The sequence below is a fragment of the Lingula anatina genome, chromosome 3 (assembly GCF_051362555.1).
Source record: "Lingula anatina isolate TDL-2025a chromosome 3, LinAna3.0, whole genome shotgun sequence".
Lineage (NCBI taxonomy): Eukaryota > Metazoa > Brachiopoda > Lingulata > Lingulida > Lingulidae > Lingula > Lingula anatina.
The window spans coordinates 9333218-9347720 of record NC_141769.1 but is presented as its reverse complement, the minus strand read 5'-3'; the positions used below and the strand labels follow the sequence as shown (position 1 = coordinate 9347720).

Genomic DNA, 14503 nt, shown 5'->3' with positions numbered 1-14503 from the left:
GGATAGATACTTCAGAATGTGCAAACATCCCAACCTGCCTTCATTTGAAGATTGCAGGAAAATTTCTATTTAAGATTCCTGGGGTACTAATATTTACCCAAGATTTTCATTGATGTCATTGTAATGAAAAATTCTTTGGGAGTTAACACTGCATTTGCAATCCTTTTAGAGGTATATGGGAATTTGTATTAATTGTTTGATGCATGATAAAAATGGCTGCATTGAATCAAACAATATACCACCACTCTTCTAGCATTGTCACCTTCCTGCTTATTTAAAGCTGAAACATTCATGGCTAGCTTCCTCATTTTAACACTAATGTGCAAGTTACATGTTTCTGGATACCAAGCTTTCAGTTAATCAGTTTTCCATGCTGAAAGGCTTGAATTATTCTTGATTGCCTGACAATAAGACATTGATTATTAATTTAAAATATGCTTTTAATCAAAATAATAAAATCTGGTGCCTGTGTGGTGAAATTAACATGCTTTTATCTTGGACAGGGGAGAATATTCATTCATTTATAGTAATTTCCTTTATAATATGTTGTTTTCATGCTTGCTTCCACATTTAGGCATTCAGTTTTCTCTGCTTCCCTTTCCTGAACTCTTTACACAGTTTGAAATTTTATATGTCTGCATATATGTCCTCTAAATATGTGCACAGAACTTGTACAAATATCTTGGACAGGGGAAAATATTCATTCATTAATGATTTATTAATATAGTACGTAATTTCCTTTATAATATGTTGTTTTCATGCTTGCTTCCACATTCAGGCATTCAGTTTTCTGTGCTTCCCTTTCCTGAACTCTTTACACAGTTTGATATTTTATATGTCTGCTTATGTGTCCTCTTAATATGTGCACGGAACTTGTATAAATATGTACACAGGTAGTGATATTTGGGCACACACTTTAGTATGTGAATGGCGAGCAGATAAGGCTGACCCATATATCTGGTCCAGAATGTGGTTTCGTTATCTTCACAAACATGCACCCACGTGCACGTACAGCAAGTGCATTTTAGCATATCTGTTTGTTTGTTTGTTTGTTTGTGTCTGGTAGAAGTGGATGTATGCACTTCTGTGTTTGTAGGAAACAAACAAACAAACAAAAAAAGAAACTTTAAAATTTTGTAGCTGATGTGATGTAGAATCCTTTAACATGACAGATAATGATCATTGTAATTTATTATTTCCAATGAATTGACATCTAAGTTGGAGAAATTTCACTTTTTTAAATATTAGTTTATAGTCAAATATAATTGTTTACCATCGGCATTTTTGATTCCTCTAAATCAGATGCCCTTTAGTTGTATGCAAGTATAAATATTATGTTAGACTATACAGTATTGTGGCATGATATCATTTTTTATTTCTTTGTTTAGCAGTGCAAAGAAAGTTATGACTACACTATTAATTGAAACTTATGTGCCTAATGTAACCTGTGTATTGTTAAATGATACGCATGGATTCACAGGCAAGCCAAGCTTCTTTTTTAATCAAGAAAGTGCAGTGATGAAGATTGGAATTATCTATAATACGTTATCATTAGATTTGTGTTTATTTCCCCTGCCCTGGCAACACATTAAGATCATTTTGACAAGGATATATTTTATTTAGGATTGTAATTTATTTCTTAGTGAAAGATCCCATTAGTTGTAATCTTAAACATGATATCCTACCAAGAAGAGATATAATTACATATGTATATTATTTTTAAAAAAAATTTGGGGAGGATGTGTGCGTATAATCCAGCCATTGGTAAATGAATGGGATTATTGTTATAGATATTATAAATCTGATTATCTTTTTAGACTGCTTCACTCCAGTTGAGTCGAGTGCTAGATCTGGAACAGTTTCGTACTACCATTAAAGATGCTGTGGCATTGGTGTTGCCTAATGTGGTAAGTTAATTCCTTCATCTTGAAAGTCAATACAAGGAATTCTGATTAAAAAAAAAGAAAAAAATGCACCAAGTTCAGTCCTAGCCCTTCCAATGTCTTCACTGATGAAAGAAGTTGATTTAAGAATGTAAAAACTGTGAAGTGCAAGTCACCAGCATGATAATAAAATGAAATGAGATTATATTATTAAAAATAATGTTTGTGTATTTTGAAATAAAATTGCACAGAAGCAGTGTGCCTGGTCATCACATTTTTGTTCAAGGCCCGTTTTCCCTCCCATAGAGATGGAAGAAATCATCTGTCTTATAGGACGTGCTAGGCCTGCTTAATAGTGAATTTTAGAGAAGGGGAAAAAAAGCAATATTTTTCAGAACCTGTAATTCTCAGTGTGCATAAACCTTGAAGCTGAGAATGAAAGCGTAATTCTTCTTTAACAAAATGCCCCTCAGTGTGAACATAAAGCACCTTCAGTAATCTGATAAAAAATGAGAACAGATTGTAATGGGAAAGAGCAAATTGCCAATTTAGGATGATAATTTTGAGCTTAGGTGCAATCAATACTTGGGAAATTAGAGTCGAGTAAGTGCAAGCTTTGCTAGATGTTTGATAGGGATGAAGCTCAGAATAGAATGATATACAAATCAGGCTCACTGTGTGTATCTTCAGTTGCTAAAAAATCCCTGTGTCATGGGAATTTTGCAGAATCATTAGGAAATGTCAGACGGCAAGTAGCACTGTTAGGTCATTAATTTATGGATGATTTATCATGTAGAATGGGTTACATCTTTAGTATACATCTAAATTTCATACCCACAGGGGCTTATTTAGATCTTTCCCTTAGATGTCCCTTAGATACATCTAAATAAGTAGAATCCCATGAGCATGAAATTTAATGAGTTTTGTAAATTGTAGTTTTTTTTTCTTTTTTTTTGCATCAGGCAAGTTTTTTCATGTCTGCGAGTCTGTATAAGAAGAGATGTAATAAGCATTATTAACATCATATTAATCACTAATGAATTTGTCTTCCTACATGTTTCTAGGTCCAGTAGATGATCATGAGATTATGTATGATTATCGAAGACTTCTGCTGATTCATTTAGAAAAAAAAATTCTTTAAAATATCTTGATAATATACATTTGTAATTTCTGCTTTTGGAGACGTATACATTGTAATTTTCTAACATTAATAAAGCATCCTTATTTGTTTAAATTTTTTTTAGAAATGTGTGACAGCATTTGTCCAGGACCCTTACCACACAGATGACAGCCACAAGTCTGTGCCACTGTGGCTGAATGGAGAGATCAGCCAAGCTTTGCCAAAAGAGGGAATATTATGGTATGTAGCAGTATTTTTATATTTTTATAACCACAAGACTGTGCCAAAGGAGAGTGTATTGTGGTGTAGAAATGTTGTTATTTTTGTTATCAAACGTCTGTCGCCATGGCTGAATGGAGAAATAAGCCATGCTCTGGCAGGGGATGGAATATTATGGTAAAGAATTTTTTTATCATGATTGCCAACGTAATAGTACTCTGAATGTGGAGATATGCTGACTGGCTTGGCATTTAAAACTATGATAGCATTTAAAGAACAAAGATTATTTGGTGAAAAGTAAAGCCCAATAATGTGTTACACAATTCTGTCTTTGAAAGCAATTAAGGTTTACCGAATGCGGTTGATAACCTTTTTTGTTACTCGTCCTCAAGTATACCTTTTGGTGCTTTGCTTAAAGAAATAAAACTATATCTATATTTGATGTCTTATGAAGCTAATTTAGGATTGTTAAGTGGAAATGATTAGGATTGATAGGTGGAAATGAATTATTTGGGTTCAACAAGTATAATATTTGCCCTAGTCTAATAAGGATCAGTTGCATCCATCTTCTTGAGGTCCGTCTTCCTTTATCTTACTCATGGTTAAACAATTGTATTTACATTTGTGCACATGCATGAATGGTAATTGAAAATATGTTGTTCAGCTTGCAGCACTGATTCTAATAACGTCTCTGCTTTTTTTGTGTGTGTCTTATGCAGGCAGGCCTATGATTCCAAACAGAGGGTTATCAAGTCTCATCTTGACCAGTCTGACCCAGCCAGACAGCTACTGGACAGTGGGCAGTTCATTAACAGTGGGGGCATTGGTAAGAGGACAGTGATTATAACTGATGTGCATTAAAGATACTGTTGACAAATGTCGTTTTCTTGTTGGCTGCATTTTCAGGGTGAACTGGACTTTTGGCAAATGGGCATGTTGATTTACTTGATTTACACAGGCCCAGATTTGGCCCATTCCTATTTCACAACCCATGCAGGTTATTTTGAACAGGGGCCTGTGTATCTGTAAAGTGTGAGATGATCGCAGTGTGAGATACTTCCTCTTTATAGACATAATCTTGTGGTCAAACTAATTGCATCAGTTGTGAGATTTCTTAATTCAGGAACAACAACAGCAATGCTTACATTTTCTGGGCCTGTTTGGTAGGAGTGGTTCTCATATAACACATCCTGGGTTAGAATTTAATGCCAGTAGCATTTTTGAAAACTGCTTCTTTAATTTTACTGATTAAAGCACCTCCCTCCTTTTCCCTATAAAGAAGAGCCATTGACATGCAGACTTAACAATTAAGACCTGGAGCGCCAGATGCAATGTGACCCCCCCCCCCTCTTTTTTTTATTTTCATTACCAAGCAAAATTATTTGAAGGGTCCGTTTTACATTATCTTGCTCTGAGAGTATGGATAGAAGGTTGCAAATTATCTTTAGTCCTAAACTTAAGTTTTTTTTTTAGATACGGATACATGTCGATGTTGATCAGACATTTTCTCAAGTCTTTGCTGACATCTAAAAATATGTTTATGACAAAAAAATCTGTGGTCTGATATATTACCAAACTGATGAACTTATTCCAACAGTATGGATAGAAATTTGATATGCACTTGTCCTTTACATACAATTTTCTCAATTTGAAAATTATTATTGCATGATGTTGTGTTGAAGGTTAAATGGTTTTAAAACTTGCCATTTCATTTGAAATACCTTTGCTCTATTTTAAATAACCATTAAATGGATCTTTTTTCATTCTTGGGTTCTTTATAACTTAGTTATGAATATTACTAAAATATTAAATGTTTAATTTCTAAAAGAATATGATAATCATAATGCACAATCCCATCATGATTAGCAGTCCAATCATTTTCGTTTCTGATTTTAGATAGCTTCAAAGTTCATTACAAAATCCATTTTAAGCTCAGTGGAAAAGTTCTAGAGGAAAAAAAATGAAAAGGGCACCTTTTCCTTTCAAGTTTTGCATGGTCATTCTTAAGTGAGAATTCCTCTTAACCTAATGTCACATTAACTTGAAATTGTACAAGCAGTTTTTAGAAACATGAAGAGCTTCTCTCAGACATTCCATTGTGCTGGTTCACCAGCATATCAATTGAGATTGATGATAATTTGAAGAAAAAAATCAATTGCTAGCCACTCTGATAGCTATGCAGGTCAATCAGAGGACATATAAATGACCATGTCAATAGAAAATGCTGTAAAAATCCAATGAACCCAAAGTTCAATTCACTTTTAACCTCGTCAGATACAATCTAATGAGATTTAGATACACCTCAGCTTCAATTTACCTAGTTTAAATTGCGCCATGATCATTTTATCCAGTCTTAAGAGACTTTCCAAGTGCCATGGGGTTTATATTCAGTGTGGGCCCTCTTAATTTTAAAACCACCCCTCATTGCCCTGTTATTGCCTGTTTTACCCGATCTTAATGATCCATCAACTGTATGTCACCATTTGTGCAAACCTGGATGGAATGTAATGCAGGTTCATTATTCTAGTGTAATTGCTCCTTCACTGGCATTTTCTTCTTCATCCATTTCAGTTGTCTGCTCCCCAGTGTTAGAAGATGAACAACCAGTGGTTGTGTTATTGGTGAGTAGAATGATGTAAAGTTAGCTAGTGGGAGCTATTCACCTCGTACCCAAAGCCAATGAGAATTAGTTCTGGAAAATTAATATAATGCAAAATTTATAAATTATATTTTTTTTTTTTTGCTAATTTAACAGTAAATGTAGACAATGAAGGAACAAATGCTTGGGTGACATAGGAAGATGTAGAGATTTGAAAACAAAGGACAGAATAATATAAAAATATTTTTAAAGAGCATTTTTTCATATTATCACATAGAAATTAAGAAACATGTAAGAATGAAAGAATTTTTTGTCGGAATGCCTGCTTGTCTGTGGCAAGGTGTTTTTTATGCACCTTGCTTATTGCTAAGGCAGAGGTCATATATACATGTATATCTAAGATTAGTCTTTAGAGGGGATGTGTTCAAGAAAAGAGATTAAATTAAGATTTACCCAGTAGAGTGCATGCACACACATGCATGCTGTACGCACACACAAGTCTTGCTGAACTTATAGATTTAGCATTTTATCACTAATATAGCATTTAAGACTTTTTTGGCAGTTATTATTTATATGATGCTTCTTTCAATTAATTTTGATGTGTACAACCTAAGATCAGTTAATGCTAAGATGAACTAGCATCTAAGTACTTGTTACAACATGAGATATCCACTGTACTCAACATACAAGACTAATTATTATGTCACACACAGTGGACAATGTGAAGTTGTAACTAACTAACCCCATGGCTGGTGCTTGGTACAATAGGATGATTGTACTTGTATTTGGCTTGTAACGAAAAAAAAAGACAGGCAAACATGTAAGTGAAATACAAGTGCAATTATCCTATCCCTCGAAGTGTCGGTCATGGGATAATTTGCTTTAAAACGACAATCCTCTTGCATTTAGTATGGAAATGCATCTTTAATGTAGCTTAAACTGTGTGGATAGTGAATTATGAATATTTTTTTCAGAATGCAAATCATATTAGTTAGATTCATGGGGGGTTAAATACTGCCTCATCATCATCAATCACTTAGATTCTGGAATTTATATTAAGGCATGTTGTGGGAATAGTCCCTACTGATTTGAAAAAGAAATGACTATAAGGGAAATTTAAATCATCTTTCATTTTAAATATGGAGAAAATCTTTAAAGGATGGTTTGACCCTTTGGTGATTAAGCCTTATTCATAAACTATGAACAGGCAAAACAATATTTTCAATAATTTTTCATGTGCAGCAACACAACAAATTGAGAATTTTATTGGGTGAAATTGAAAGTTTTTTTATGATACAGTTTTTGTTTGAATACTCTTATAGGAGGTGTATTCAAACCCAGAGGCCAGTTTCATAAAAGGAACTTAGGATCGGAAGTTAGTCTCAAATTCTTATTTACTTTGATCCACAGTAATAAATTAGCAGTAGCCCAATTAAATTAAATATAACAAAAAAATAAAAAAGCTACTCAATAGTTGTATTCTGTGCAACAAAACAACCACAAATGCTATAAAGAAATATAATTTTTGTGATAATAGAATTAAGTACTAGTACCTGAAAGTTTGATAATTTCTGGCCATTGAAAAGGCTGAGTAATTACCATAGGCCTGTATATGACATGTATAAATTTATGTATAAATTAGTGTGCATGGGTCTATACATGGGTCTGTGTGCACAGGTTTGTGTGCATAGGTCTATGTGCATGAATCTTTGTTCATGGGCCTATGTATGGATCTGTGTGCATGGGCATATGTGTGTGGGTCTGTGTGCATGGGTCTGTACATGGGTCTGTGTGCAAGGGCCTATGTGCATGGGTCTGTGTGCAAGGGCCTATGTGTATGGGTCTGTGTGCAATGGGACTGTCATATGCAAAGTGATCTAGACAGATCCATGCATATAGATTTATGCACACAGATCAGACCAGCTATCCTTGTCTCAAAACTTCTCAGTGCAAAATAATTGAATTACCCTTCTTGGAGCCTTCTGCGTATATCTCTTGCTGAGCATTAACAACTTAGTCCCATGTTATTGAAAACTACGTCATTTGGATTTCTCCCAGTTACTAAATGAATTAAGGGGTTCAGTTAAGTTTAATCAGATAAGATAGATTAAAGAAATAAATTACAAAGGATGGGATGTTGCTTACTAAATTTGGAAGCAACTGAGGTGATTAGAAAAAGGAAAAGGCTGTTCATGACGCGCAGAATAATTGGCTAATTTGTAATGGAATGATCTTTTACTCAGGAGACTTACCGGTTTCTATTTCTATTAAAACCAAAGCTTTAAATTGAAATTCTGATTTCTGTTACAGCTGCTTTTTTGTTTATATTTTAAAAGTGCTTCAAGGTGATCAGTTTGGTTTGAAATGATGTCATAGTTATTGTACATAGCTGTTATTTTTAGTCACTTTAGCAACTTATATTTAGATTTATACATGTCATGCTTCAATTCACCTTCGGGAACATATTTGTTCTTTGGCAACTGCTATTGCCATCATTTAATTTAAGAGTTTTTAAGCATGCAGAAAACAATTTCTAATATAATCTTGAAAACAACTGTTTACAGCAGTTGTGTGGACAGAGATCTGAAAGAAGAACCAACAGGGATAGACCTCTGAATTGTAGGTAAACAAACTCATTAAGACCTGAAAGAGGTTAAGTTTATCTCTGTCTTGTTCTTTTAGTTGTGACAACCCTCTAAGGGAACTGTATGCAGCCAGGGACCAATTTTACAAATGGTCTTAAGTTTTAGGCTCAACTTTATCAAAAAGTTAGTCTACTTGAGGCCAAGATATGTTAGTCATAGTCCACTTGAATTATATATAAATGAAGTATTGGTCTGAAACTTATGACCCATGTCTTTTTTTTTATTATAAAACAATAGCAGGATTTTAATTTGTTCTAATACCACATATTTATTTTTGGTCAAGCTCCTTAAATGTGGGTTTAAAGGTGCAGGACTTGGGCAGGGGTGGGGGGTGGGGGTGGGAGAGGGTTCTTTCATGAAATAGGCTTATTGGCAGTCAGCATTTGGAATATCTAAACTCCCAGTGACTGCATGTCGAAGCTTTAAGATAACTTAGTTAAAAGCACATTTTAAGACAACAGAGCTACTACATTATACAAAATTATTTCCCCACTATGATTGTCCTCTTTTCTATATGGTGACTGCAAATAATAATTTAAAAGATAATAACTGTCTGACTTTAAAAACAGATTTGATGACCTAGGATCTTGTAGAATATTACTGACATTTTTCTTTATATCATAATACCTTGGTTTAAGAAAAAAAGTTTATCCAATTATAGTTATTGAGCACTATACTTTCTAAGAATTCAAAATGAATGTAGTTATATTTCCAACATCAGTGAAATGAGATATATTACTTCCAAGAAAATAGATAGTTGAAATTAATTGCACATACTTAATATGTCTGATATTGTTAACCATGTGTGTCTCTTGGATAGAATGATAAATGCACTTTATCAAGGAATAAGACAAGAAGGTCAAAGAAAATATTAGGACAAGAAGTTACACAACCTGATTAATTTGAGTATTAAATATGAGTATAAATAACAAGATTCTTCTTTTTTCATCAATCAGGTTGTGTACTTCAAAATGTTGGCTATTAATGTTCCAGAAAAAAAAAGTAGAACCAGAGATAAATTTTAACCCAGGTCTTTATACCCAAAAACTTCAGATTCTTACAGCTAGCAATTTTCAGGCTTTCCTACAGGCTTTCTTACCACTGAAATTTATCATAGCTTCACTCCAGCTCATTCAGTTTCTTTTGTCTTTTGGTTCCATGACATTAATTAGTCTATAGTGCATGTACTTAATGGCCAATCTTAAATGCAGATGGCACTTTCTTACTGCTAATCTAAATAAGATCATAAAGTTGGGGTAGAGAATAAGCAATTATGAGGAAAAATTATCTGCTGTGGATTATACAAGAAATACACAATTTGCCAGTTCCTCAGCTTGTCATTTTCTCATTATTCTTGTGAAGATTATGAAAGCAAATGCAATTTTCAGGGTGATTACCTCCTTACAGACTGTCTGAGACATGTCAATATATAGAGACAAGCAGAAGTAGAACAAAATGTTAATGAAGCTCAGTTTTGATAACCAGTTAGACATTGTAGGAGGAAATGAGAGATGTACTAGTAGTCTATGGAGAAAATCAACATTAGAATAGCTGTTAGATGGATTTTTATGCACACACACACACACACACACACACACACACACATGCTACTTATCCCTTAGCAAAATGAAAAGTTTGCAACAATATTGCAGAAAAATTGCAGGAAATGCAGGAGTTTGCAAGAAAAATTGGTACTGTAGTTAATTTGCAACAAATTTGCAATAAAAAACTAAGTTTGCAGCAGGTTTGTTAGAAAAGCCTTTATGTTCTGGCAAATTAGCAGCAAATTTGCAAGAACACATTAAGTTTGCAGTAAGTTTGCTAGAAAGTATTCAAGTTCTTGCAAATTTGCAACAAAATTATTGTAAATTCACAGCAAATTATAAGCAAACTTGCAGCAAATTTACAGGAATTTCTTGCAAAATTGCAGCAAATTCGTAGCAAATTTGCAGTGAATTTGCGAGAGAGTTTGTGGCAGGCCTAATATTTTGCTAAGGGATGTTGTTGTCATTTGTGTCATCTTTCCCACCATTAAAAGGGGCTTATTGTGTAATGCTAACATAGCTGTTATATAAGTTGGGTTTGTTGTGCATCACATCTGAATTGTCAAGAGAAACGACACCTCTTATTTCTGATGGAGAAATTTCATGAAAACAAATTTCCTGCTGCTTGTAATTGGTACTTTCAGTACAAAGCAAAGATTGTTGTCACCAGAGATGCTTTTTTGTTGTGGATCACACATGAGGCATCAAGAAATAATTGCATCTCTTATTTCTTATTTTATGATTTGGTTAAAACATTTTTTGCTCTTCTGTGCATTGAGGTGCTTTAAGTGTGATGCATTGTATAACATCATTTGTTGTATCTCACAAGTGAGTTGTCAAGTTACTGTTTTTCCAAAACCAATTTTTCTTCACATTTTTGTGGTAAGTTTATGTATTTGGAAGCTTTATTGCAAAGATATTACTTAAGAAAAAAGAGAGAATATCTTCAGTTTCCATGATATTTAAGGAAAACATAATCTGAAGAGGACTTAGGTCAGGAATTCTACATTTTCTGCTTGGTTTTTCCACTTTGTTGGATTTCCCATATTCACATACTAAAACCTCTTAATTAAAGGTATACTGTACACGTTAAAAATGTCTCCAACTTAAGTCATATTTTCTGTTTACATACCCTGCAGAATTACTTATCTTTCCCAATTCAGACCTTATAAAATGTGAAACCCCTCAAATAAAAGTTCCTGATGTCAGCCGTTCCTTTGTAATGTACAGGAAGACATGGTGTTCTAAACTACTGGCCACTCATTAAATCATTAAATTTAAAATGGTATAAAACATCTAATCCAACTGAATGGATGGGTCAAGCAATGATCCACGAGTAGGCGAAAATTGCTCCCCCCCTCCCTCCAGAGGAATATTGGCTTTTGGGGGTAATCTACCATTAAACTACCATTACCGTAGACACCTGTTGTCATATGGCTATGAGAAGAACTGTGAACATAATATACTTTCACAAGTTTCTTGGAAAAAAAATTATTGGAAAATTGCTTAAATTGTGATTTCCTCACTAACACAAGATTCACTATGTTACACGCTGAGCCATGATGACAGAGATGGCATGTAGGTTAGTTTAGCTTCCAGGTGGCTGGGATAGATAGCTGATATAAAGTTAACACATGTTTCGGGAATCTCACTAAGTAAAATTATTAATGAGGAAGCAATTTAGATACATGCAGAGTGGAAGACTGAGAAAGAAATTGGTTAAGGTATATTTCTAGGAATAGAAAGGTATGCATACACCTACAAGCGAACAGTTACACACACACACACACACACACACACACACACACATATATATGCATGTGTGTTTAAATGATTTCTGTGTGAGGGTTTTGTATTTTCCAGTCTGAAGGCACTTGCATGTTTAGGAATGAAATCTAAATATTTCAACAGCCCTTCATGACCCCAGCCTCTCCTGCTAGTCCATCCCTTCTTCAGCCTGTCCCTTTCTTAACCTCTTCCCTCCTCTCTCCATGTATACTCATTCACCCCTCGATCTCTACAGACCCCACCCTAAATCTCCCCACCCCTTCCTTCTCGCCTTCCTGCAATCTTTTCCAACTCGTTTCATTGATTTAATCCATCCTTCTCAACTGCGTGCTGTTAATGTGATTCCCACGAGGGGAAGTGAAAGAAGAAGCTGAATGCCACCTAGGCACCCACGTACATGATTTTTCAAATCTTCTCAAAGGGTTACCACTTTCTGCTGCTGTGTACTAAACACTCAATAGATGATGATGTTGATAGTGATGCATGACTTTTAGAAAGAAAAGGGGAAACAATATGCAGGAAAAGTTTGCAAAAATCAATTTCCTAACAGTGTACTTAACTCTTCTGTTGTAAATGTCACTGGGAGAGCCGTGGCTGAGGGCGCTCACGGGACTGGGCCGTATCAGTCAGCGATTGAGATTTGTGGTTTTTCAATTCAGCTAGCTGCTGTCACTTGTTCATCACACAGTGGAGATATGTCATTCAGTTATCAGGATGGCAGGTAAGGTTTCATCCTGAGAAAAGACCACCTGGTTTATCATCTGATTTAAAAGAAAAGGGTTAGTTACATGAAGAGTTTGACTGATATCCTGGTCATCCCCCCACTTTCTTTTTTTTTTTTCTTTTTTTGCTTGCTTGCTAGTGGGTCAGTCAAATTTATCATACTGAGAATTAGTTTGCCCAAGGAAGTGTTGGTTATGGGAAGAGAAAAGGAAGAATTGTTACAATTGAAATTCGAGAAATGTTATGCAAGTCCCATTGGTGGCAGGCTGTAACTTGGTACTCTTTGTAATGAATCTCTGGTTCGGATTTCTTTCAAAGAAGTTCATTTATTTTTTGTGAATATAGTCAGGAATGTCATCTTTCGGGGTTACAGTTATAAACTATTTTATTTTTTATCAAAATGAGTTTTTTGTGAATCATTAGACATCGAAGTAGCATCAGTTTATAGGTAGGCATGCATGTCATGAGTAGATCAATTCATCCATTTTATGATGAATATTTTTTGAAAATGTGATAACAATTATCAGTGTTTCAGATTAATGGGCTTATCAAAGCTCTGCTTTATGAGTCTCATTAGCGGAATTATGTGGTTGTTTGCCTTCCAGTATTTCTAGTTCATTTTAAGATAAAGAAGAGCATCTGGAGTGCAATCTGACATGTATCCCATCATGCCTTGACAATTAAGAAACCTCAAGTACACGTAGCTAACTGGTTTTATGCTAATTGGTAAAAGATATTCTACATTGGACAAAGAAAATGGAAAGTGTTCCAGAGTTTTGGATCATTGAGCTGATAGAAAAAAGTCTGTTTTCATTTGGCTAGTGTGATAATTCTCAATTCTATTGGCAGGTCGTGCTTTCACTTATACCATCTTTGTGCCGTAATTCATAAACTGTTTTATGAAATGAAGTCTTTTATACTAAATTCATAGCATACTGTGAAATTCGGAAGAAAATTTACTCTGCCTATTGGCTGCCTGCATTGGTGATTTTTTCAAATGGTAATTTTTTTTAAAAAAGTGGAAAATATAAGAGCGGATGACAAAGTATAGTATAGTGTCTTTGGTATCTTTGGAAACCAGTACCTTAAGGAAACATGTCTAACCAGCATTTCTTAGGGTAACTTGTACCATAAAATCAGCCCCTTCAAGAATCTCAAAAGACTAGTGCCTCCTTTGCCATACCATAGGTGTACCATAGTTATAGTGGGCTAGAAGTTGTATTTAAAGTGCTAACAAGCCATGGAATGTGATTGATCATCCTGCCAATCATACGGTTTTGGTGTTTCAATATGGATACATTTGAGATAGTTTAAGATTTGTTCATACAAGGAAAATTTTAGATTGAAATTGGGGCTTATTATCTGAGATCATGCTGTCTGTGAAACAGGCATGGATGAAGTGGAGAACAGTTGTTCAGAGGAGAATCTCTTGAAGTTCACTGTTGGTCTACACGTAATAAGTAATCAGATGTTTTGGCAGCATTCACAATAGCAGACCTAGTAGCTAGCCTGCATATCAAATATGGCGAACCCTCTAGAGTGCTTGTTGCGTAATACCCATGGGAAATATATTCAGTGTTTATTAGGGGATAAGATGGCAAGCTTTGAAATGGGTCACCATATTTGATCCACAGACTAGTTAGTCTACTGTTCTGCCTTACATGCCTCAGTTCATTTATTATATTATCTTGTCAACATTAATTTTCATTAGTTAAACGCAAAAAGTTACTTTTTCATACTTTTTTACACGAATCAAACCGCAATTCCAAACTTGTATTATTATTTTACTGACAAAACCTTGTATGTGGAAGTAGAGATAATCTCATTGTTTTAATATACAGTAATAATTCAATCTTTCAATGGGGTAAATTTTGAATTTAACAGATACTGCATTTTTTAAATTCATAGATGCTAAAAATTAGAACAAATTCTTGTCTAGTGGTAGAAAAATAATCGAAAAACAGAATACCTTACATATTCAT

The 14503-nt window shown here is 34.4% G+C and overlaps 1 protein-coding gene across 7 annotated transcripts in view; it reads left to right on the top strand.

Moving 5' to 3' along the window:
* LOC106174478 (cGMP-dependent 3',5'-cyclic phosphodiesterase) overlaps positions 1 to 14503 on the top strand; it is a 71613-nt gene that overhangs the window by 9318 nt on the left and 47792 nt on the right. For all 7 annotated transcript variants that reach the window (XM_087010134.1, XM_087010132.1, XM_087010131.1 and 4 more), the window contains exons 2-5: positions 1818 to 1907; positions 3128 to 3243; positions 3942 to 4048; positions 5794 to 5843. In XM_087010134.1, coding sequence (XP_086866260.1) covers positions 1818 to 1907; positions 3128 to 3243; positions 3942 to 4048; positions 5794 to 5843 — 363 coding nt within the window. The remainder of the gene's footprint in view (positions 1 to 1817; positions 1908 to 3127; positions 3244 to 3941; positions 4049 to 5793; positions 5844 to 14503) is intronic.